Here is a 24,995-nt window from a genome sequence, read left to right as displayed (position 1 = left end):
GTCTTTTTTAAAAGAAGAGCGACAAGCAAACGATTTTTCTAAAACAACTCTATCAACAATAAAATGAATCCTAAGCATACACGACCTAATGAATGAATGATTTTAAGCTAACTCAAGGTACAACTACAGTTTTCCCTAAAATGAGTTTATTTAAAGTCTTCAAAAGTAACGTAAGTTAGCTTAGCCATTTCGGTTGCTAATGTAGCCTTTTCAATCTAGCCTTTTCAATCTAGGCATAACGTCTAGATTGGGTTTGGGAGGTTACATGGTACAAGCTTAATTTGTGAAAAAGATAATTCAAGAATTTTACCTGTATATTTCTGTAATTGTGGTGCATCCATATGAGCCACTGTTTCACGAACAGCCTCTTCAAAGGTTATCCACTCCTCTAGTTCCTCTATGGCATCAAAGTCTAGACTTGTGCAAAGAATAGTTCGTAATTCATCCTCATCATGACATTCTAAATGTAATTCAGATAAAGGATCAATTATATCAACATTAGAAACATTAGAAATCATGTTAGGGCGGTTCATGGCCTCATAGACATTGAATTTCACCACTTCCCTATCGAACTCCATAATGAGTATCCCACTTCGTACGTCAATCTTTGTTTATGCGGTACTCAAGAATGGCATCTCAAGAAGTATGTTAGACGAATTAGCCGAATTGTCATCCTTCTTGTCGATAATGTAGAAGTCTGCAGGAAATATTAGCTCACTTACCTTGACAAGAACGTTTTCCAACACTCCCTCCGGATGCACCACAGATCTATCTGTAAGCTGAATACTTAAGCCTATTTCCTTCAAAGGCCCTGCTTTAAGTAGTTTATAAATTAACAAAGGCATAACATTAATTGATGCGCCTAAGTTACACATGGGTTTTTTAATACCGACACTGCCTATTTTGCAAGATATGGAAAACATACCTTGGTCCTTACATTTAGGTGGTATTTTTCTTTGTAAAACGGCGAAGACATTTTCACCGACGCTCACCTTTTCATTGCCCATGAGCTTCCTCTTACTTGTGCATAACTCTTTTAAGAAATTTGCATACCGTGGAATTTGCTTAATTGCATCGAGAAAAGGTATGTTGATTTCTACCTTTTGAAAGGTGTCGAGGATCTTATTCTTTTCTCACTCCTTCTTACACTTGACAAGTCTTCCAGGAAATGGAGGAGGTATTGCAAATAATTTTTGTGGTGCTAACTCTACTAGAGCCTTTGTGTCAAGTTTCTTATTATCTCGACTAGTGTTGTGGGCACAAATCATGCCACGTACAGGCTCCAAAACCTTCCCACTCCTCAATGCCATAGCACTTGCATTGTGTCAAGGGTTTAGCTCAGTTTAGAATGGCAGCTTACCTTGGGACTCAAATTGGCTAACCGTGAACGCAAGCTTACTTACTTGCTTATCCAACTCCTGCAAATGCATGTCAGTTTTTTGTCAAAAATTCTCAGTATATTGGTTAGCCTTTCCACTATGGCTTCCAAAGATCACTTTGGGGCTCGTAACTGTTGATTCGGAGGTGGCCTTTATTGGTACAGTTGATTGAACCGAGTATTTGACCCATACCTTAGATTCAGGTGATCTTTCCACCCCATATTATACGAGTTTGAGTTGGGGTCATATCATATTTGGGGTGATCCTGGAAAGCTTCCGACGACAACATTTACTTGTTCTATCGAATCCTCATGTAAAATCAGACATGAGTCAGTCAGATGATCTGGTTTAGCACAAATTCTTCACAATCGTGCTAGGCCCGTTTTATCTGTAAGCAAAGTTTGAACAATGTTAGTCAGCTTATCAATTTTATCTTCTAGAGATAGAGAATTTAACCCATGAACCCGTCTTTTGGGTTCTATGGCTAGTCTAAATTGTTGAGAGTTGGCAGCCATTGTTGAAATCAACTCTCATGCTCTCTGAGGAGTCATATTAACTAGTGCCCCTCCACTTGCCACTTCTATCATTTTCATTTCCATCAAGAGCAATCCCTCATAGAAATACTACTAGAGTGATTGTTCAGTCAATCCATGTTGTGGGCAACTTGCACACAACTTTTTGTATCGCTCCCAATAATCATAGAGCAATTCAGTTTATTTCTGATAGACTCTCATGATGTCTCTCCTTAGTTCGACTACTCGAGCTGCAGGGAAGAACCTGTCAAGAAGCAAATGAGACATGTCAGACCATGTGTTGACAAATCCTAGAGGTAAACAAAATATCCACTCTCTAGCAGAGTTGGCTAATGAGAAAGGAAAAGCACAAAGTTTGATTTGGTCTTCAGTTACTCCTTGAGGCTTCATGCTTCTGCATACCATATGGAACTCATTACGGTGGGTGTACGGATTTTCCTTCTGTAATCCACGAAAAGTGGGTAGTAAATGAATCAAACCTGACTTTAACTCGAACAGCATTCCTCCTGCCGAATAGGTTATACATAAGGGTTGTTGTTCATCCGGTGCCGCTGCGAGCTGGCGTTTAATCTATTTGGCCATCTCGTTTGGTTCATCAAACGAGAAAATTTCCTCGGTGTAAGATATGGTTTTGAATCCTGGATTTGGTCGTTTACCATGTCAAATGTCTTCTCTTCGTAATTGTCGGGCCAATTTCTTAATTTTTGGTTTAAACTCTAATGTTCCCAGTTCTAATCTGGTCATATGGTAAATAAACAAAAATTAGAAAAATATCTCCAATCCCCGGCAACGCGCCAAAATTTGATGGGTGTCGAAACCACCAAAAATAATTCGTACAAAAATAACTCTAAATAGTAGTAAAGAGTGGTAGTAGGGTCGAGTCCACAGGGATTGGATGTTATAATCAACTTCTTTGTTTAACTTGTGAACAGAACGTTTGTCGTATCGAAAGTCATGGCTCATGCCCACGACTCCAAACGGACCTGCAAAAAAATAAACAAATAAATCAGGGTGTTCTGGAAATGTTTAGAAAGTAAATAATCGAATCAACGTAAAAAAACAATTAATTAACATTAGAAATAAATTTAAATCGGGACATAAATTTAGATTTTTGTAAACAAAGATAATAAGCCTTGGCCCTAGACTCGGTAGATTCTGGATTAAAAATCGATCCTCGAAAATTAATCTTCTCCTTCAAACGATAAGTTGGTTGTAGCAGTTAAGAACGTCCTAACCACCAATTATTCCTCTCATAGCTGGTCCCGGTACGACCTGTAAACCAACCCTTACCGATTATCTAACCAAGATACACGAGTTCCCGATTCAAGATTTCGGCAACCTTGCACTTTAAAGAACCCAACTCGAATTAACGGCCTCAACCGCGTGGGTCGTTTAAACCCGATCACTTCTTCCTTGATTTGTTCTCGGAGATCCGAATACAGCACGACTGACTTATTTCTCCAACTGTCAACAAACACGACTCCAACCCAACTTGCACTTTTTGACTTGAAATCGAGTTAACTTTAAGGGATGAAACATGGATTTAGTGATGCTTTGTACATTTATGAAAGGTGATTTGATGATAATGGAGGAAATTGGGAAAGGAAAATACTTGAAAGGCAATTAAGCGAATTTTGAAAGAATAAGGAAATGGAAATGGAAGCAACAGAATGCTCACGCCTAAACTGGAAGAAAATGAGTAATTTCTCTTTAATTCCAAATTGAAATTAAAATGTAAAATTAGAATGCATCTTTCCTAAGAACATTAGAGCCTTATTTATACACATGGTGTTTATTAATTTTGGCTTTAACCACTTCAACATAAAATTAAATAAATAAATAAATAAATAATAAAATAAGATTTTTTTCTATTTTTGGCTTAATTAGGTATGAACTCTTGTCTCGTTTTTAATAATTTTTATGTTTCCGAGATCGTAATAGCTTAATCTAGCTATCTCAGGGATTAAATTGCAAAGTTATTAAAGTATCAAAGTTTTTCCATGGATGAATGTAGTTGAATTATGAAGTTTTATGGTAGAAAGTGAAAGGTTGTTGATAGATAAACAACTTTTGTAAAGTAAATTTTGATGAAATTGTGATTTAGGGAATAAATTGTAAAGATGGAAAATTCATGAAAAAATTCTGAATTTTATGAAATACGTGGGCTGCTATTGTGATATATGAAAATTGGATTAAATTGTATGAATTTCATTTTCCGAGCCTAGGGACAAAATCGTAATTAATTAAAAGTATAGAGACAAAATAGTAATTTTGCCAAAGATGTGTATTGGATTGAATTGAGTATGAATTGTATTAAATTGAGTTAAATTCATTCATATAGATCTGGATAGACCAAATACGGAGTTAGATCGAGGAAAAAAGAAAGCATCGAATTAGTAGCTTTTGTGTACACGAATACTTGTCGAGGTAAGGTCATGTAACTAATTTGTATATTTACATGTTTAAATTGGATGATATGTATGTGAAATGTATAATTTACATGTATAAGTATTGATCACATATCTGACAAGTAATAAGTCTTGTTTGAACCTAAGAAATTCGTTGCATACAAATGACATTGTCATTAAGGGTTCCCAATTGGTTGTAGTCATGCATGTGTTGCAGACACACCACAGCTCGCAAGAGCGTCCTGTTATTTAGCTCTTATGAGCATCCTATTATATGGCTCTCACGAGCATCCCGATTAATGGCTCTCTTGAGCTTCCCGTTTATTGCTCATATGAGCTTCCTCATAATTGGCTCTCCGGAGCTTCCTAATAATTGGCTCTCATGAGCTTCTTGATTAATGGCTCTCTGGAGCTTCCCGATATTGGCTCGCATGAGCTTTCTGGTTACGGCTCTTATAAGCTTTCTGTCACATGAGCTTCCCGTTATTTCGAAAAAGCTTCTCGATTACATGCTCTTGTGGGTATAAATAAATATGAATTGATGAAATTACAGTTTTGTACACTTCGTGTGTACTACTTGTGTATCCAACGATATTTAAATGGTTCAATGGGAAAAGTTCTGATATGAGATAATCTGTATTCGATACGAATTATTATGGAATTATACTTGAAATACATGGATATGATTGTACTTGTTACAAGGACACATGATGAGGAAAGTGTATGAATATAGAGATTTGATTATTGTGAGCTCATACATGTTTCTTGATATTCATGTGAAATACATGAAACATGATTGTTGAGGATATGTGTTTAGGCTTTTGGCCAAGTTGTTTGGAATATGTTTTGTATGCTTACCTTATATTGGAAATAATGGTAAATTAAATTCCATGTTATACGAACTTACTAAGCTTTAAAGCTTACTCTATTTTATTTCCCTGTTTTATAGTAATTCGAAAGCTCTTTGGGTTGGAAGCTTGGCGGAGATATCTCACACTATCCATCAACTCATTTTGGTATAAATAGTAAATTAATTTTTAATGGCATGTATAGATTAATTAGCCAATGTTGGCATGTAAATGTTTTGGTTGTAACTAGCCATTGGAATGGCTTGTGATGGACATGTTTTGATGTGTATATAAGATGCTACATCATGTTTGATGTGAGTGTTTGATATGGTTAATTGATAGAAATCTTATAGGTATGTTAAAATTTAATATAAGTATGCCTATATGTATTTTTGGTCAAAAAGGTAAGTTGGTTATTTGGATTTATAAAGTGATATTACATGTATAAAACTTGATTTTGACTTGGTTGAATTTCATATTATTTTTTATTGATGTCCAAAAATGTTTGGTTAGGTTGATTCCAAATTTGGGTAAGAAATGTGGCTTGGAAATGACCTATTTTCGTCCACACAGGCAGAGACACGGGTGTGTCTTACACACGGCCTACCACACGGGCATGTGGTTTGGCCGTGTGTCCCCTGCATCTTATAAATTATAAAACAGAATGTGCAAATTGTTCACACGGCCTAGCACACGGGCGTGTGGCTTGGCCGTGTAACCCCTGTACCTATTTATTGCAAGTTAGTATGCTCACACGGCCTAGAACACGGGCGTGTGGCTTGGCCGTGTGACCTAAGTCAAAGAGCTCCCAAGTTTGGACACAGGATGGGACACGGCTGTGTGTCCCTATTTCGAATGCCCACATGACCTCAGACACGGGCGTGTCTCTAGACCTTGTGAGACACACGACCTGGCCACACGGCCGTGTGTCCCTTGTAACTTTGAAAAAAAATTTGATTTTTTTTGAAAAATTTTCTGAGTTCCCGATTTACTCCCGACTTGTTTCTAATGTGTATTTTGGGCCTCGAGGGCCCATATAAAGGACTTTATCAATGGTTTTTGATATGAATGTTAAATAAATTCAAATGTCTGTGTTTGATCTGTACATTCTGGTAATGCTCCGTAACCCTGTTTCGGTGACAGATATGGGTTAGAGGTGTTACATAAGATTTAGTTAAGGTACTTTAAAAGCAAAAAAATTAATTCTCTTACTTTTTCAATTTAAAAACCCTAGTCCCATAATCATCATCGTTGGTAGTTTCCATTAAAATTTATCAACTTAACAATATAATTTTTCATCAATCTTATGCCATGTCACATTAGGACAACTTAATCAACTTGTCAAATTGAAAATTTTGGATGAAAAATACTTATGATTTTAATTATTGACTGAGATTTTAAATAAAAACTTGAGGTTGACATTAAGATCTTCCTTCGCTAGACTTATATATACATTATATATTTTCCGCTACTTTATATACATGTATATATAATACTTATTTTCAATATAAATATATAATGAAAGTCATTTTTATCGTTTATAACTAACCAAATTATTTGACATTATTATATTTGTATAAATATGTAATAAAAATTTTGTAATACAAATGACGTCACTTTATGACTAAACAAAATATATATCTACGTGAAACTTTAATCATGATAAAAAATAAAAAAATAAAACCTAACCCATCCAATTGAATTTGTTGTATTGTTTTACAAGTGATATCTTCTATATACTAAAATTATTGGCTATTATTGTTAATTAATTGGAGAATATTTTCACTCCCTTCACCTCTATATAAAGCATCCATTTGTTGCTTGGGTAAGTAATACATTAGAAAAAAGAAAAAAAACCATTACAATATTCCCATTTGATTTGCAAGCCATGACGAGGAAGAAGATTAATTTGCTTATATCACCAATGATTCAACGAGGAAAGCCGCCTACAAGAAAAGAAAAGAAGATTAATTTGCTTATATCACCAATGATTCAACGAGGAAAGCCGCCTACAAGAAAAGAAAGAAGGTTTTGATGAAAAAAGTGAGCGAGTTGAGTACCCTTTGTGAGATTGACGCTTGTGCTATCATGTACAATCCGTATGAGACCCAACTCGAGGTTTGGCCATCCCCCATGGGAGTCCAACAAGTGCTCTCCAAGTTCAACAATATCCCCAAGATGGAACAAAGTAAGAAGATGGAGAACCAAGAGAGTTTCCTCTCCAAAAGGATCACTAAAGTAGCTAAACAACTCAAGAAGCATTGCAAGGAAATTTGGGAAAAGGAGATGACACAATGTTCAACAACATTTGTTGCAAAGGGGTCATCTGTGGTTTGAACTTGGGGGACTTAAACGATCTCAATGGGTTGCTTGATGAAAAATGAGGGATATCACATGAGGATCAATGAACTTTCTAAGACACCTCTTAATCCTCAAAGTGCGTCATCATCATTGTCCTCATCCGTGGTTACACTGGCACCAATGATGATGGTAATGCCTGAAGCAATGTTAAGGACAAGTACAGAGGAGATCAGGCAAACGGAGGTGGACAACATGGAGATGATGAACAACAACAACCCTCAAACTCACGTGGAAGGCAATGAAATGATGCTCTAGTTTGGTGACATCTGCACCCCCAACAACGACCTATGGTCTAATGCTTTTTTTCCTTGGAAAAAATAAGAGTTCATTTGGATGATCTGTTTTCGTTTATTATGGCCTTTGATCCAGAGGTATTTATCAGATTATGTTATGATAATGTTGTGCTTGTTCAACTTTGCTCATGGATCACAATTTTTTCTTGAAACTAAAGCACCTAAATCATGTTCCTTTTGTAACACCCTAAACCCGACCTAAATGTCCAGTCCAAGTTTAGAGAGTTACCTCATCGATACTCAAATACCACACCAATAACACAATAATGTTAAACCATGCTTCGCATAATATTCATCACAAAGATTTTTTAAGTATATAATCCTCCATATTCATACTATCATAGTTTACTGAAACTCCTAACGTAATACTTAAAAGAAAGATAAACGCTTGACCGAGCTCCCACAGTGCCCCCCCGATCAAGACTGAGAACCACTTGAAATCCAATCAATAACAAAATGAGTTGTGAACTCAGTACGTAAAAGAAGTTTGTTAAACTAATGCTCACTTATAAAATCATTCCAAATTCAAAGATTGGGTTCGGTACAGAAGTAATTTTAGTTCAGATTTAGAGCAGATTAGTTACATATATATATATGCAATTTCAGTTTCTTATAAGATACAGATCAGATTCAGATGCAATATTCCTACCCCCATCCGCTACACACCGTCTTCCGCCATCCCAACACACCGTTAAGGACATTCAATGTGCAACCAACCTTGCACACCTTAGAGTGTTTGTTTGACACTTTTAAAGAGACGTAGCTTAGCTGCTAGATCGAAATGCGACAAAGCGCCAGAATCAGATTTATACTCATGATGGCTTAGCCGCTAATTCAGAACAGATTACTTATTCCTTCACAATATCCCAACCCATGTAAATGTAGAGCACAAATACCCATATCATGTATTCAGTCATTCTAATTTATTTCACAAATAGATAAGACAGTTCAACATCAGAATAAGTATCATGGTATACATACAACTATTTTATGCACACATCAGTCTCAGAGTATCTGACAGTTCTCATATAATCAAATTTAATCATTCCTACATTGAGGAGGCTAGTATCAGTGTTAAGCAACATTTACAGCCTTAAAAACAAGTTTCAGGCCCCAATAACATGCCACACAGCCTGAACACATGTCCATGTCCTCTACCCGTGTGGTTCTGAAGTATAAACAGTGAGTTACACGGCCAGGACACACGCTCGTGTCCCTGCACGTGTGACTCTCACAGCCTAGGCACATGCTCGTGTCCCTGGATGTATGGTCTTTTACCACAAATAGTGAGTTACACGGCTAGGAAACGCCCATGTCTGCTGCTCATGTGAACCCTACACTAATATGGCCATACACGGCCTAAACACACGCCCGTGTGCCTTACCCGTGTGACCTCAAATTAATAAATAGTGAGTTACATGACCAACCACACAGCCTACCACACGGCCATGTTGCTCACACGGCCTGGACACATGCTTATGTGTCTGGCCATGTGGTGTCGACAGCCACCATTTTCGGCGACTGAACTTGCAAAAATTAAGATTTCCGGTACGCACATGGTTCCGTTTTGACGGAAAAACAATGCAAGGACTACCCGAAACCTAATTAACCATCCAATAATCAATTACACCAAACCTAATTAACCATCCAATAATCAATTACACCATCGTTTTCAATATTTTACTAAAATCAACCTGTCGTCAAGATCATGTCGAAAGTTTCGACGCAACCCCAACTCAATTCGCATACTTACCTCGCACGAAACAAAGAAAACCCGGCTAACGCGAAAGAGGAAGTCTCTTGTAAAATCCTTGTCTAAAAAGTAACCAATCGAGTGTTTAAACAGAACATTCAAGTAAACGAGCAAAATCCCATTTCGACAAAATAATGTTAACAAGACGGAACTCGCAGAACGAAAGAAGATAACAACGAAACTTCACAATAATCACACAACTGGCCTCACAGACAACGAAGAATTCCCAATTAACGCAGAATCAAATACAGTAAAAAGCAAAAAGAAAAGAAAAGAAGAAAATGAAAGGAGAACTAAGAACTTAGCAAAATGAAAAGAAGAAACGATAGAATTTCTTCAGAATATCTTAAGTTAACCACCATCCCACCTTCCGGCATTTGCAAAAAGAAAATATTTCCTAACGCATATGATGGGTTTTGAACTCGGAACTAGACAGAATACAAACAGATACTTAACTAATGAACCAATAGGCTCACTCTTAACACTGATTTACCCAGAATTGCACTTAACTACATAACACATGGACAAAGGTTGTTTTAAAAATAATAAAACTCTTAACGATGCAACTCAAACCCCAAACCTTAAACGCAAAAGCAGAGTGCAGGACCACAGATACAGAAATTTAATTACTGCAGATTCTCACAATTAAATTCTTAAAATTTTGGGGCGTTACACCTTTTAAGATTGAAACATTATGTTTGTTATTTGAATTCGGAGTTGTTATGTTATTCTCCTAATTTGGGGTTTTTTATTTATATTTTAATTTTTTTTGTTGCTGAATCTTAATTACTTAAATGAAAAAAACTATTAAGTTCTTAAGTTAGATCAAATCTAATTTGATAATTTTGAGAATGAGAATTCCTATAACAATTCATAAAAGCTATCTCTAATGCATGCTATAACTCAATCTAGGAAGATACTTTATTATTTTTAGACAAATTGGTGGAGGGATTAAAAGTGATGAGGGATAACTAGAGAATGATAAAACTAGATTTGATGTGGTTTTTATAATTCTATAGGGATCAAAACTATATGTTTGATGTGTGTTTGGTTGGTATCCTTATTTTCTTAATTCAACATAATATAAATTTATATCAATTGTTATTAGTACATTTTAGTCTTTATGATATACATGTGTTTTTCAACATATATTTCTATTGTGTTATTTTTCTTTATGTTCGAAAGTTTATAAATATGCATTGACAACTTGTATAAATATTAAAAATATTATATTAAATTAGACGGTATTGAACAAGTCGAATTTGTTTTGATTGGGTTAATTTTGATTGATTAATTCAAGTTACAAAACCTTTTTTTTCATTTGGTTTTAAGAGTTAAGGTTGGATTATTATGTGTTTGGATTATTTCGAATTTAGATAATTAAAGTTACTTTTCGATCAATTTAGGTTAGGATTGGACAAGTTTGGATTGTTGACCTTTTAAGACCAAATCAAGTTAGGTTCTATTTCTGTTCAGATTGATTGGGTTGGTTTTCGAGTTCAGATTAGAATTTATAAGCCTATATAAAATGATATGAATATATAAATAATTTAAAACTTATATAATAAAAATTATTAAAATTCTAAAAATAATTTAGGATAAATTATAAAATTATACATTAACATTCATTCAATGTACATTGATATGTGAATTTTATGCAATTGTATAAATGAATTTTTCCTTTTAATTTATTGTACAAACCATTAGCATTATGATTAGGGGTAAGCAAAACCCTATTAGATTCAAAAAAATAAAAAAAATTGAATTTTGAGTTAATTGAGTTAACTCGAATAAGTAATTCGAGTCTTGAGTTCGAATCGAGTTTAATTTTACAATTCGAATAATTCGAATAGCAGATTTGTGTAAGTACGGTTCCTATCAATTTTAAAAATGAACAAATTTAGTTGTCTCTCAACAAAAATCACAAAAAAAAAATTCAAAATAATTTTCAAATTTTAAAATAATTTTAAAATTCAAAATATTTATAAAAATAATAAAATTTATGTTTTTAAAAATTTATATATTTTAAAAAATCTAAAGAATAATAAGGAAAGTTAAAATTTTTCTAAAATAATAATTATGGAAAAGTTAATTTTATATTTTGAAGATTAAAATGAGAACCCCTTAGAATAAATTTACCGTGTAATCGGGTGGACCTTGAAAATGTTGACCATTCTGTGACAAAAACAAAGCAGAAGAGTTAAAAGTTGACGTTTTATTACTCTATAATCTGTAATCTCTCTTTTATTTTTTCTGTTTAATTTAATCCACACAACTATTTTTCAACTTTTACTTTCTTAAACCTGAAGGCAATTAAAAAGGCATCACCAACATTCACTTTCTTAATCCCAGATTTTATTTTTTTTAATTATTTTAGTTTGACGAATCTCTGTTTTTATTTGGTAACTGTGAAAGTTTGTTGTTATTTCCTTTTACTCGATCTGTTAGTAGCAAACAAGATTCGATTATAATTTTTTTTTTACCTTTTAAGGAATGGTTACTTGATTAGAGAAGAGTTGTTTGATTATCTCATTTGTTGATAAGTTACATGAGCTGATTTTCAATGGCGATGTTTTAGCGGTTTTGAAATCTCTCTTTTTTTTCCTTTTTTTTTTAAATTTCCGTTTGATTACAGTGTAAATCAGTGAAAAAGAAAAAACGCGTTTGGTTATATGATAAGTTTCTGGAGCTGTGAGTATGAACTGAAGGAGATTTAGTGGCAGAGATGAATGTAAGCCATGCTTCGGTTCACCCAGCGGAGTATCCACCGACCACGGACGCAGGCGAAGGCGGAGGCGGTGGCGGTGGCGGAAACATCGAGGTGCCGAGAGTAAGGATGAAGGATTTTCAGGGGATGCCCGGTACCCAAGGGGGGCTTGCGTTGCGGATATGTCAGTTTGTTTTTGCCGCTGTGGGACTTTGTATTATGGCAACAACTAGTGATTTTCCATCCGTTACCGCCTTTTGGTAATTCTTTTGATTACATTATAAGGGTTTGTTCTCTGCTTAATATTTGTTTGGATTTGCTAGTGATGATGAGGATCTCCAAAATTTGTATGGTGATGCTGATGCTATAAATGAAATGTCAGAACCTTGCTTGTGCTTATATAGATAGGATTTTAGAATTTAAGAATTTGAATATATGAAGCTGTGTGGGTATATATAATGAGGAGGGAATAGGGAAATTGGGTCATCCAGATTTGAAGCTCAAATCCTGAACCAAATGTCAACCAAGACTTTAAATCAATGGAACTCTTTTGCCGCTTATTGAGTGGCTTGGTTGACATGAAGCTGGTAATTGGTTACTATAGTCATTGCCATCATTCAATCCAAGCATTCTGGTTTTTCTTTTGGTTACATCTCTAGTTATGAGTCAATTTACATATAGTTCAGTCATAGTATGTCTTGTAAAAGCACCAATATCTTAGTTTAAATATACTTAAATTGTAATTAGTATCTTTAGTTAACGGGAATTTAAATTTTTATTGAATTAATTGTTGAAAGTTAAAACTACACTTTGATATCGTGTAATTTAGTTCTTACTATGTCAGTGAGCTTTTTGGATAACGAACGGAAAGAAACCAATTTCGCATATGTTGTTCATGTGAAGATTAGCATCTTTCCCTTAATTCATCTTTGATTGCTTTCTGTTTATGGGTTTGTTTCAAGCCTAATTCCAGTGGGTGCTAAAATTTTAGTGTAATTTGCTAACTTGACATGTTTTACATGCCTAGTATCATTCTAATGCGATGCCAAAGAACTAGAGTGGGAGTTCTTAGAAAATGGCAAATACTGATAATAGGATGTCTCATGTTGCACTCTCTAGGTGCGCTACTATCTGGGCTTGTTAACAATCTTAAAATGCGGTGTGCAAGGAGGAGAACCTAAATTGATTTCTCTTAATGGATTCTTTACAGGAATGTTTATTGTTCAGCATGGTTCTTTCATGCATTGCTATTTGAACCTTTTTCCATATTCTGGATCTTTTGTTTGCAAGCTTTTAGCTTTTTTGGAATTCATATATGATTAAAAAAGTGAAGCTGCTAGTGTTCTTGTATAGTCTCAACTGTATATTGATCTAACATGGAATTTTTTATTATTTTCTACATCAGCTACCTTGTTGCTGCTACTGGCTTGCAGAGTTTATGGAGCTTATCACTAGCTATTATTGACATTTATGCTCTTCTAGTGATGCGTTCACTGCAGAATTATCGAGTTGTTACTTTCTTTACCATTGGTGATGGGGTAAGACATTTACCTTTTGCAGTTACGAATGAAGCTAGAAGGCTGAAGAACATGTGATGTCCTATCAATTTCTGTTGAAGCACATATATGTCTCTAGCTTGCATGTCTGCCTTTCTCATAATCGTGTAGTATATCTACCTTTGTTATTGTACATTTGGCACATACTTATATGGCCTCAACTATGACTAGTTTCTAGGATGTCTACCTTGTGCCTCCTTTTGGAGAAAAGCTTCGGTCTTCTTTTTGAAATATGCAGTAAATCATTACTCATTCCAGTATTCTTCAACTTTCTTTCCTCATTAACAAATTTGGCTTTGAAGCAACAAAATTGTATTGACAGTCTTCATTTCAATGTGAATATTCCAATCAAACTCATTGACTTGCCATGGGATCTGATCTTAGCTGCTATAAGACATTGGTATTTGCAATGGCTAACAACTAGTAGAAGACTAGTAGTCCCTAATAACTCTTTAAGTTATGCTGGTTTGATTTTCAGCTGGCACTTTGGTATGTTTTTTACTCAACTGAAAATTATTGTCCATACTTTATACCTGCCTCTGTTTGAAGAAGCCTCAGGGTTGCCATGATTTTCTCTTATTACTTATATAGCTATTCCTTAGACTCCTCCAGAATCAATTGCTAATTACCCATTAGAACAAAGAACTTCACAATAGTTCCTGCATATGCATTACAAGCTTAATCATGTAGAGTACTTTGATCAGAGTGACATTTGTGAATTATGTGGAACCTTCTGCCATGTCTTCTCGACTTGCATTAGTTGAGAGCTCAAACTGTTCCGAGTATTTTCCACCTCCTGTTTTACATTAAACACCTCTCCATTATCTTAATACTAGTTTTCTGTAATTTATTTGTCCTGATGATATGTTTTCTGCACTGCAGATCGCATCCACTTTGACATTTGCCGCAGCTTGTTCTTCTGCTGGCATAACCGTTCTTATTGACAATGATCTTGATATCTGTTCGCAGAACCATTGTGTGCAGTTTGAAACTGCTACTGCAATGGCCTTCATTAGCTGGTTTACTACATTACCTTCATTTCTCTTCAACCTTTGGTCACTGGCATCCCGATAGAAGGTTACACAGAAAAAATGGGTGTAAATGATGCATTTTATTATGCCAAGTACCATTTTCTTGTAACATTCTCGGGTGCTTGAAAACAAAAACTTGTTTGTATGATTTTAAAAGTTGTATAGTTTGGTCTATAACTATTATCAAATTGAATCAACAGCATCCCCTATTAAAAACATACTGTATTGTAATTATCACAATTCGATGAGCCCCAATATTGCAGGCCATTAATGATGTTTAATCGGTTAATTTACCTAAATAATATAAAAAAAATTAAATACTAAAATAGGTTGTCAGCTAGATTATATACGAAAATAGTGCCTATCTAACAGGCGCAACTATTTTTTTATATTAAAATATTTTTTTTACTTTAAATAAAATATTATTAATTTATTTTTATTAAAAATGTTAAATATATATACAGGTTAAAATGCAGTTAACGGGTCAAAATACAGGTTAAAAGTATTTGAAACCAGTCGCGCTTGTCAGATAGGCGCCATTGGTCGCGCTTGACAGGTAGGTGCCAGTGCCTCCTTTGCGCTTGACACAAAAAAAAAATTTTGTTATTAATTATTATTTATAAATTATTTATGTTTATGGTTTATGGTTTTGGGTTAATATTTTGTATGAATGTAATTTTTTTGTTTTTTATAATTATTTTAAAAGTAATTTGTTAGTAATTTAGGATTATGTTGTAAATTGTTGTGTTTGTAATTATTTTAAAATTAATTTATTAGTAATTTAGGATTATGTTATAAATTATTGTGTTTAGTTTAGTATTTGGTGAGTTTTTAGTAATGTAAAATTATTTTGTTAAATATTTTGTTAGTAATTTATTATAAATTGTTGTGTTTTGTGAGTTTTTAGTAATGTAAATTTTTTTTAAAAAATAATTTTATAGTTATTTTGTTCGACTAGTCGTTCCTGTCAAATAGGCTCCACCAGTCGCGCCTACCAGATAGGCGTTACCTTTTCCATACCATTTTCGTATCTCTACACAGGTCGTATACTGATCCAGGAAATAAAATACAAGCAGTGACGCCTATGAGAAAGGCGCCAACAACAAAACAATATTTAAAAAAATAAAAAATATATATTTTAATATAAAAGAAGTGATTGACCTGTCAGATAGGCGCGACCCAAAAAAAATACCATTTTTATATATAATTCAGTTGACAACCTATTTTAGTATTTAATTATTGTTTTTAATTATTTAGGTAAATTAAACCTGTTTAATCCTTTTCTGATTCTTCGTTAATTAGCCAATGTCAGGTTTGTAGCCAAGAGCCCAAGACTCTGATGGAGATTGAATTGCCAGGAAACGTATACATGGTTTAAACTAAAGTTCGGTTCACCACACCAGGAAGGAAATTTTGAATTAAATTAACAAAAAATTGCAAACCAGAGCTGGATTGGGTGTTTGAATATTACAGAAGGCTCAACTGGGCATTGAAGGATACTTATTTTTTTATTTTAATATTTTATCTTATATTCAATCATAAAGCACCATGTGGTGTCTTTATGTAAAAAAACAAATATATTCTGCATTAAATGTATATACATATTTAAAAATATAAATATATAAAATTTTTAAAAAATTATAAAAATTGAGAAAAGTAAAATCTTCAAGAAAATACAATAATTGAAAATAAATTAGTAATATTATAGTTTAAAAGAAAATTGTACTTTTTAAATAGTTTAAAAATATTTTTTAAAATTCTAAAGTATATAGTTATAAGTTTTAAAAAATCAAAATAATACATAAAAATTAAAAATATTATAAAAATTAAAAAATAAAAAAACGCATGTATTGTAATAGATGTGGTAGGTCAACATCGATCAACGCACGGTCAATATTGGCCAACTCCAAGCAACTAAAATATTTTTTACTTTAACCGATTGTTGACCCAAAGTTAGACCAAAGCGTGAACCGGCCACGTGGCATTTAGAATTCAACACGTCTTTTTTTAGTTTTTTTTTATACTATATATACTATATTGATTAAAATGTTATATAAAAATTAAAAATATGTTAAATATAATTTTTATAAAATTTCAAAATATATAATTATAAATTTTAAAATTTTAAGATAATATATAAAAATTGAAAATGTTATAAAAATTAAAAAGATAATCAAATTTCAAGTAATTGCAAAAAACCCTCGAAATTTAAATTCTTTTAGAATTTTATAATTATATATTTTATAATTTTATAAAAAAAGGTAATATCTTTTTTAATTACAATTTTATTATTTTTACAATTATTTTAATTTTTAATAATATTATTAATTTCAACTAATTTACTTTCAATTATCATATTTTTGTAAGTTTTATTTTTAATTTTATAATTTATATTTTTCTAAATTTTATATTTTTATGAATTTTATGTATTTATTTCTATTTTTAATATTTGTATATTTAATAAAAACAAAGACGCTTTGTTATTGACTATAAGATCTTTTTTAACATCCATCATAAAAAAGACCAAAAAATATAATGAAAGCATACACACATTGAGAAGTGATTGATACTTGAGATACCAAATTGAGACAAAAAAAGAAATTAGGTACAAAGAAAGAAAATAGGTATACTTCAGGGCCAAATCGTGAATTAAGCCATTACAAAACTTCTTTTTTTTTCTTCTCCACTGGGGAAAGCCTGAGGTGTAGAACATATAAATTACAGTCAAATGTTCTCACACAAAAGACCAGTTTACAAAAGAGAAAGCCAAGCAATGGACAGTGCTTTCATCAGCTTCAAGGACTTTCCAAGCAACTGCTTGTTCATATGAGACATGGCGTCCCATTGTTGACATGCAGATTCCGGCTGGTAAGTATGCCAATCCCTGTTAAGAGAAGGTTCGAAATTTTAGCCAATATTTACGAATCGAAAACTTGGTTGAAACAAAACAATGCCATTTTAACAGTAGGGAGTATGGTGGTGTTGTTTAGTTTCAAACCTCCTGCATCAACTTGGCAAAATCGGAGCATAACGTCTTGCGTCCAGTCTCATCAAATATTTTATCCAATGTGATGTCTTGTAGAGCCATTAGAGTTGTCTCGAGCATGTCAAGTCCGGCTTGATTTGCGAAGATCATAACTGGTAGCGACTGCAAAGTCCGAACAGAAACATTAATAAAAAAAATGCAGTGTTCTAGATTTTTTGATAACATTGTAGCCGTACCTTCAATGAACAACACAATATGGCATCCTGATGTTGCCAGAGATTCTTCAATAACGAGTCACCCACAGCTGGTTCAGGTCGCAACAGTTCTGCCCCTAAATGGTAACTGAGGAAATGAGAAATGAAAAATATATATTAGCACTACAAGGATCATAGAGGATGGAAAGAGCTGATTCTGCATAAAATCGAAACTTCCAGGATAGCATGTTAGCAAAATCTAGTGATTTTTGAAACGTTGAAGACTCACCTATAACTCCGGCAGATCCAGTGAGCCAGTGTAAGTGCTTCCGGAGAGCTAGGAGATTGCTTTGGTCCAACAGCTGGGATCAATCCCGATGGAGATATGGCAATGGCAATCCTCTGGACAGAAGATATGACGCTACGGACATACTGGTGTGCCATGTTTGCTACATTATCCTCAAGATTGCTATCAAAAGGGAACTGGAAGGCAATGGTTAACACTGATCGGATGTTTGGACATGATGGGGCATCTACTGCAATATGGTTTGTTGCAGGCCCCGGTTCAAGACTAGAAGTAAGATCCAAAGTTCGATTTGTTGCCAATGAATCCTGTGTATCGGACTGTAAAACAATACATTAGCACTAACAAAAAAATATTTGAGTCCGATTATGGCACTTATTATGTCGTATTTCAATGGCATTAGCATTTTTATAGGACTTTCATCTCATTGTCTCAAAACACCAAGGAAAAAAGATCGAGTGAAGAGCGGTGAAACCTAACTGATTTTGTATCCAATGGTATAACACGGAATCCCGAAGGTAACAAAGGAGCATCATCCGGGAACATCTCATTAATTGGAGCAAACAAAAGCTCAGAACAGCCCCCCACAGCATTCTCATCAATTCCGCTGCATAGCTGCGAAGATGATAATGCAGATATATTGAATTTATATATACATATGCAAAGTCAAATTCAATCAACACATTTGGGCATTCCATACAACTTTAAAATATGAAGGCAATTTAAAAGAACTGAGATCATATTAAAACAGCAGTGAGTATAGATTAACGCAATTAATCAGAATACAATTTATCATAAACATCAAAGGCGGTTAAATGAAAGACCTCTGCAAATGCAATCACGGATGGTTTCAAGTAATATGAAAATATTGATTTCATGTTAAAAATATTATAAAACCGGTAAGATGACAAAAAGTGTGAAGTTCAATATTCTGATTTAACATGTAATTATGTAAATAAACATCAAAATTCAATATGTACCTGCAATAGATGAATGTCCCTTGACAAGAAGGCATTGTCTTCTGCAAAAGAATGGCCTTCGAGTCTTACAACTTCAAGTAACTGATGCACAATAATTACAGAATTAGCAAACCTTATTGGAAAAAGCTACAAAGTGCTTAATACTCACATATCTTAAATTTTTAAAATCGCCTGGGAGGAATAGAATGATCAAATAAGAGATGTACCTCTTCGTGCTCAATGGTGTGGCCAAGTGGCATTATGATCTGACTCCCAGTAAACCTTGTAGGCCTCATTCCAGGATAAGCATATGATCCGGCCTTCAATGATACAGCAGAATAAGCATCAACGTTGAAATCAGCCCACTCTGAACGATGCTCCCTAAGGAAGCGAACAAGCACAGCAGGAGAAACATTCTGACAAGAAAAAGAAGCTTTAGAGCCAAAGGCATGGTCCGGAAGCCTTAATTACTAAACATGCAATTTCATTAATTTAATATAGTTGTTTCTATAGATAACGGGATTGGGTTCAGTTTTCAGCGCCTTTTTAGAACTCACTTGGATCAGCATTGATGCCTTTGCACAAAGAACACCCCCAAGTAGCGGAAGAGCATTGACAGCATTCGGAGTGCTGTTCAAGCTCTTGTTTGAATTAATTGCAATTATCACATCCTCGGCACCATCACAATTCATTATTGACCATCCATCATCATTGAACCCATTTATTGCATCGTTGAAGCCTCTAAAAAGTATATGATAGACAACACAACATTTCAATGAAACAACAAACGTATAGAAACAGGGATTTTATATTCAATATTTAACATAATATTCAGCTACCGGCTTAATCTTTGGCTAAAAGTTCTCAGGACAGCTGGCTGCCTGCCTGGACCATAAACCACCTCGCCACTTGTCTCCTGAGCAATCTGCCTAATGTAATGTAGTGCCTATGCATTGATCAATTAATCAGTACTTCCAGAAAATGCCTTTCAAGGCAATAAAAGATAAAACCAAATAACTTTTCTTTATATGTTGGAGTTGTTTTTGTGTTTAGACTACCAAACTCGATACAATACATGCCAAAAAAGAGAATTAGCACCAACTGTAAAACATGAATCTGCATTTAGGTCCTGCGGTTTAAATGTTAAATGATCCATGTTTTACAGTTGCACTAAATTATTATTTCACCTTTAACTAAGGATTTTACTCACCGCAATTGTCATTTTCTGAGCAACCACTTTTGATGATTCGTAAAGTGGGCGTAGCACCTCTGGCACACTCCATGCCTGGAATAAGGAGTTTAGTAATTTAGCCTTACCACAAAAGAGGCATCTGATGAATACCGAAAAGAAGCACCTACTTATTAGAAGTCCTACCTCGAGATTTAGATGGTCAACAATATGGACTATTGATCCTCCACCCTCACAGCTTCTGATCAAGTAGCCACTAGGAAGCATTTCAGCTCTCACAAACTGAGCTGCAGCAGCTGCATTTGGGCCGGCACCAGAACCAGAAAGAGACCTCTCACAGACCTTGGAAAAGAGAGCATAAAGAGAAAATCCCGTCAGCACCTCTAATCATGTTACTCTCACAATGAATGCATATCAAATTACATGGACCTTCAAGGAGGAAAATAAGAAGTGCAAGATATGCATACCACGAGACTGCCATTCTCTAAAGTCGTAGTGTATCTTAAAGTCCAAAAGTCCCTTGCAGGAGCCAGTGTAGTTGGTGCAAACATCTAAACAAATCTCATTTTAGTCACCCCTCATGTCAAGAGGATTAACATTGATAAATATAAAAAAGAAATAAATCAAAGAATGGTTCTTCTTTGACCTGTGTGTATATAAGCTCAATTGTTCCACCATTGCCAGCTCGAAACATGGTGAAAACTTCAACGTTCCGGCAGTCCCGGAACCAAGATGGCCGATCTTTAAGAATTTCCGCAATCTATTAACAATGACTTAAGGGTTTTGCTCAACTCAAATAGTTCATGTGCAATAACGAAAATAAAATGCTTCAGGTATTTATAGTGACACTGTAACTCATACCTTAGTAGGTTCTAAACTTACAAGACCACAGGCTCGGGCTGCCACTCCACTACAACTTTGGGAAATCGCAAATATCCCAACCGAATCCGGACCAGGCTGAGAACAGATTTAAATAAATGAGCATAGAAACATTTCCAATGTGTGACACGAGAAAAATAGCATACTAGATGCATACACAAACCTTCATCCCAGGCATTTGGACCCAATCTACAGCAGTTCCTGTAGCCTTAGAAAGGAACTCTTTTAAGGTCCCCTCTGCAATGGACAAGAGTCTACCAAGAGCATAATGAAATCAAAACATGTATTATGTCTACATATAGAGAGGGGGGAGGGGGTTCATTGTAGCTAATAATGGAACTTACCCAGCAGGGTTATTGGCATCTTTCAGTGAATGCGGCGGAGTGGTAACCACAGAGTCACAGCTTGCATCATTTGTTGATGCCTGCAAAGCAATCCCAAAATAAGCAGCGATTAAGTTAAAACACCTAAAAATGGAACAGGCAGAAAATGCATAATCTTTGTTCATAGCAAAAGGCCCAAGTAACCCTCTAAGACAAAGAAAGCAGCAAAAAGAACAAAGCCACAAAAATGCACAATCTGAGGCAAACATCACAGGGAAGCATAGGACACAATATTCGCATATAACCATGAAGACAAATTAAAGACAAAATTCTCAAAAAAAGCCAACACCAAAAGAAGTATAAAACAAACTAAGTTACTATATACAGTACCATGATTCAACTGAAAATGCAAATAGAGGACATAAATTATCACATGATACATTTTGAAACAGTACATTAGACTACAGTGCAATGGAGAAGATGAAAGAGCAAGAGACTAAAAGAATATACATTTACAGTATGCAGTTGTTGCTTCATATACCCATTCTCGTTCACCAGCTGAGACACCTGTTTTTGCAACCGATCATTCTCCTCCATCAACAGCTTGTTCATGGCATTTAATTTCCTATTCACCGTCTGCAGCCTTGAAGCCTCTGTTTTTTGCTTATCTCTACATCTGCACGCCCCCAATGACAACAACCCCATTACTGAAATGTTCTAAAAAAATAACTTTTTTCAATAGAAGACGAAAACCAAGTCCTACCGGCGATTCTGAAACCAAACTTTGATCTGTTTAGGTTCAATGTTGGAGAGAATGGGGCACTCCCTTATCAACTGTTGCCGACGCAAAGAACTTGGCTTGGGGCACTCAGCATACACTCGTTCTAAAGCTTCAACTTGCTCAGCTGTGTACCTAACATACTTGCCATTATCAAGATGCTTGTTGATGTTACTGCCACTACTGCTCTCCCTGTGTTGGGCCACCGCCATAGCCATTTCTTGCTAAAACTCAATCTTTCTTATATACGAACAACTAACATATATATATATATAGAGAGAGAGAGAGAGAGAGCTGAAGCTGTGAGCTGAGTGATAAAAGAGCTGCTTGTTTTGAAGGAATTTTGCTTTAGAACTAAGGTTCTTTTTTTCTTAGTAAAGTCCGCCCCTTTTATATATGATGTACGCAACAAAAGGGCATATAAAGAAGGGGGGGAAGCTAAAATGAGGAGTTTCAATTTGAGACAACCTCCTCGAGTGAAAGCCAAATGGGGGAGGGGGGGGTTGTTTGCCTTTTTTATGTTTCTAGCTGATGATGATCATCAGTCAAGCTGCTAGTGAAATGAAATGAAATGAAAACAAAATGGGTCCCAAAATCTGAACTAAAAGATCCAACTTTGATGACAAAATTTTTTAATCTTTGATCCCAATATCTAGCAAGCTCGATTTCACTGAAAAACAGAAGGTCTTTGAGAAAGGCTATATCTCAAGAATATGAGAGCCTGTAAATAGTATTAGTAGCATTCAAAAAGAGGCTGGTCTTTTGCAAAAACCAACCACGCAAATGTGAAGAGAAACTGAATTGCAAACCATTTTGAAGAAGAAGATGAGTCTCGAAAACACACAAAATATTTGAACTCTCACTAAAAGGAGTTTTTTTTTTTTCAGAAAAATAAAAACACACAGACAAAATATAATGTTAGAGAGAGAGAATGGGAAGAAAAAAAGTGGGAGGGGTTGAAACAGTAGTAAGAAAAAAGAGAGCTTGATTTGCAGGCAAACCGACAAAGTTAACAGAGATTATTATTATTTTGCTTTTTGCTTTGCTTTTTTTATATTTCAGTTCACCAGCTCACCTCATTTACTTTACTGCCTCTCTTGTCTATATGAAATGACATGTTATGTTATCCCTAAATCTTCTGACAGTAAATAAAATCTCACCATTAATTAACAATTAAATGAAATTAGTAAAAGAAATAAAAGTTAGGGCCGAAACCGAGAGACTAATGATGCCCCCAATTTTTATTTTTTATAAATTTTAGGTAAATTACATCAATCACTCATTTTTATGCAGTTGATAAAATAATCACTTTAATTTTAATTTAGTTAAATAATTTTAAAAATAGACTAATGATGCCCCAATTTTTATTTTTTATAAATTTTTATAATTTTTAGGTAAATTACATCAATCACTCATTTTTTATGCAGTTGATAAAATAATCACTTTAATTTTAATTTAGTTAAATAATTTTTAAAAAATAATAAATCAGTTATATTAACCATTTTTTGTTACAGACGTAACGTAAAAGTGACATGGCATCCTATTATGTAAACGAACCTAATTTAAAACCCTAGTTGGGTTGGGCAATAAAAGAAAAAAAAAGCAAGGAAGAAGAATAAAAATAAGAAGAGGAGGAGGAAAATAAGAATATGAGAAAAATTCTAGAGTGGTTCAACAGTAGCATGAGGTTATGGATCGCGGCGACAACAGTGGGGCAAGCTTTACAAATAACAGTTTCAGTAACAAGTAACGAGAAACGTCAAGAGCTTTTCTTCACCGTATCCGGCCCAATGCACCATTTCATCTCATCTTAGGTCATGTCTTCTTCTTCTGTTAACTAGCCACGTCAATAGCTCGGATCGTAGAGTATTTGTACCAGATGCTTTGGACGTAGAATTTATCATGGTCTAGGGATAAAATGGTAAGATTGTTACTGTCACAGTCGAGTTCAAACAGATGGTTGTCGTATTTGGGATGTTGGGTTGGTAATCGAAAATGGTAGCTTATTGTGACATTTCCACAAATACGTGGGTTGCAATATTTGTTTCTGGTTTTAGTGACATAAGATTAGAAGCTATGGTTTGGCAACATAACAATGGCAACCACAAGGGCATAGATTGGAAGTTGTAGTTTGGGCTTTGGCATGACAGAATTTGGATGAGGAAAGATTGGAAGGTAGAAAACGAGACATTGATGGTAGAGTGAAGCAAAGTACTATATTTGAAAATAGAGATTGTTGGGATGGAGAAAAATAAGTATAAACATATTGGGCCATTTACGTAAAAAGTAAAAATATTGGGTCATTTATTAAAAATAAAAAAGGACGAAAAAAAGTCACTCAACTTGTCTCGTCCAACGTGGCAAGTTAACTGGCCACATCAACTAGTTAACTGGCCACGTCAATGGTTCCGTTAAGCCTCTAACTGAAAATGTTAATAGGTGACTGATTTGTCACTTTTCGATAACGTTAGTGATTGATTTATTATTTTTTGAAAGTTGAGTGACTGAATTGAA

At 34.5% G+C, this 24,995-nt stretch overlaps 2 protein-coding genes across 2 annotated transcripts; one reads left to right on the top strand and one right to left on the bottom strand.

Moving 5' to 3' along the window:
• The first annotated feature begins 11,869 nt into the window (after positions 1-11,869).
• Positions 11,870-15,087, top strand: LOC105792396 (CASP-like protein 5A2). Its single transcript, XM_012620953.2, has 3 exons — positions 11,870-12,542; positions 13,688-13,820; positions 14,721-15,087. The coding sequence occupies exons 1-3, from the start codon at positions 12,301-12,303 to the stop codon at positions 14,910-14,912; spliced, it is 567 nt and encodes a 188-aa protein (XP_012476407.1). The 5' UTR covers positions 11,870-12,300; the 3' UTR covers positions 14,913-15,087.
• A 2,334-nt stretch (positions 15,088-17,421) lies between these two features.
• Positions 17,422-23,384, bottom strand: LOC105792395 (homeobox-leucine zipper protein REVOLUTA). Its single transcript, XM_012620952.2, has 18 exons — positions 22,467-23,384; positions 22,214-22,379; positions 21,725-21,804; positions 21,544-21,634; positions 21,363-21,458; positions 21,148-21,261; positions 20,969-21,052; positions 20,688-20,843; positions 20,523-20,597; positions 20,152-20,258; positions 19,870-20,053; positions 19,540-19,728; positions 19,334-19,414; positions 18,834-18,968; positions 18,339-18,673; positions 18,092-18,197; positions 17,868-18,017; positions 17,422-17,753 (listed from the first exon to the last, which is right to left on the bottom strand). The coding sequence occupies exons 1-18, from the start codon at positions 22,697-22,699 to the stop codon at positions 17,604-17,606; spliced, it is 2,532 nt and encodes an 843-aa protein (XP_012476406.1). The 5' UTR covers positions 22,700-23,384; the 3' UTR covers positions 17,422-17,603.
• Positions 23,385-24,995: the final 1,611 nt, after the last annotated feature.

Source organism: Gossypium raimondii, chromosome 8, assembly GCF_025698545.1.
Source record: "Gossypium raimondii isolate GPD5lz chromosome 8, ASM2569854v1, whole genome shotgun sequence".
Classification (NCBI taxonomy): Eukaryota; Viridiplantae; Streptophyta; class Magnoliopsida; order Malvales; family Malvaceae; genus Gossypium; species Gossypium raimondii.
The sequence above is the reverse complement of the archived record's forward strand: the minus strand, read 5'-3'. Positions and strand labels throughout refer to the sequence as shown.

Bases quoted from the DNA above. Each gene is read 5' to 3' on its own strand.
- LOC105792396 (XM_012620953.2), top strand. From the start codon at position 12,301: ATGAATGTAAGCCATGCTTCGGTTCACCCAGCGGAGTATCCACCGACC. The intron at 12,543-13,687 runs GTAATTCTTTTG...TTTCTACATCAG, and splicing joins CCATCCGTTACCGCCTTTTG to CTACCTTGTTGCTGCTACTG. The intron at 13,821-14,720 runs GTAAGACATTTA...TCTGCACTGCAG, and splicing joins TCTTTACCATTGGTGATGGG to ATCGCATCCACTTTGACATT.
- LOC105792395 (XM_012620952.2), bottom strand. From the start codon at position 22,699: ATGGCTATGGCGGTGGCCCAACACAGGGAGAGCAGTAGTGGCAGTAAC. The intron at 19,415-19,539 runs GTACATCTCTTA...ATTGTGCATCAG, and splicing joins ACACCATTGAGCACGAAGAG to TTACTTGAAGTTGTAAGACT. The intron at 18,969-19,333 runs GTACATATTGAA...TCATCTTCGCAG, and splicing joins GGGACATTCATCTATTGCAG to CTATGCAGCGGAATTGATGA.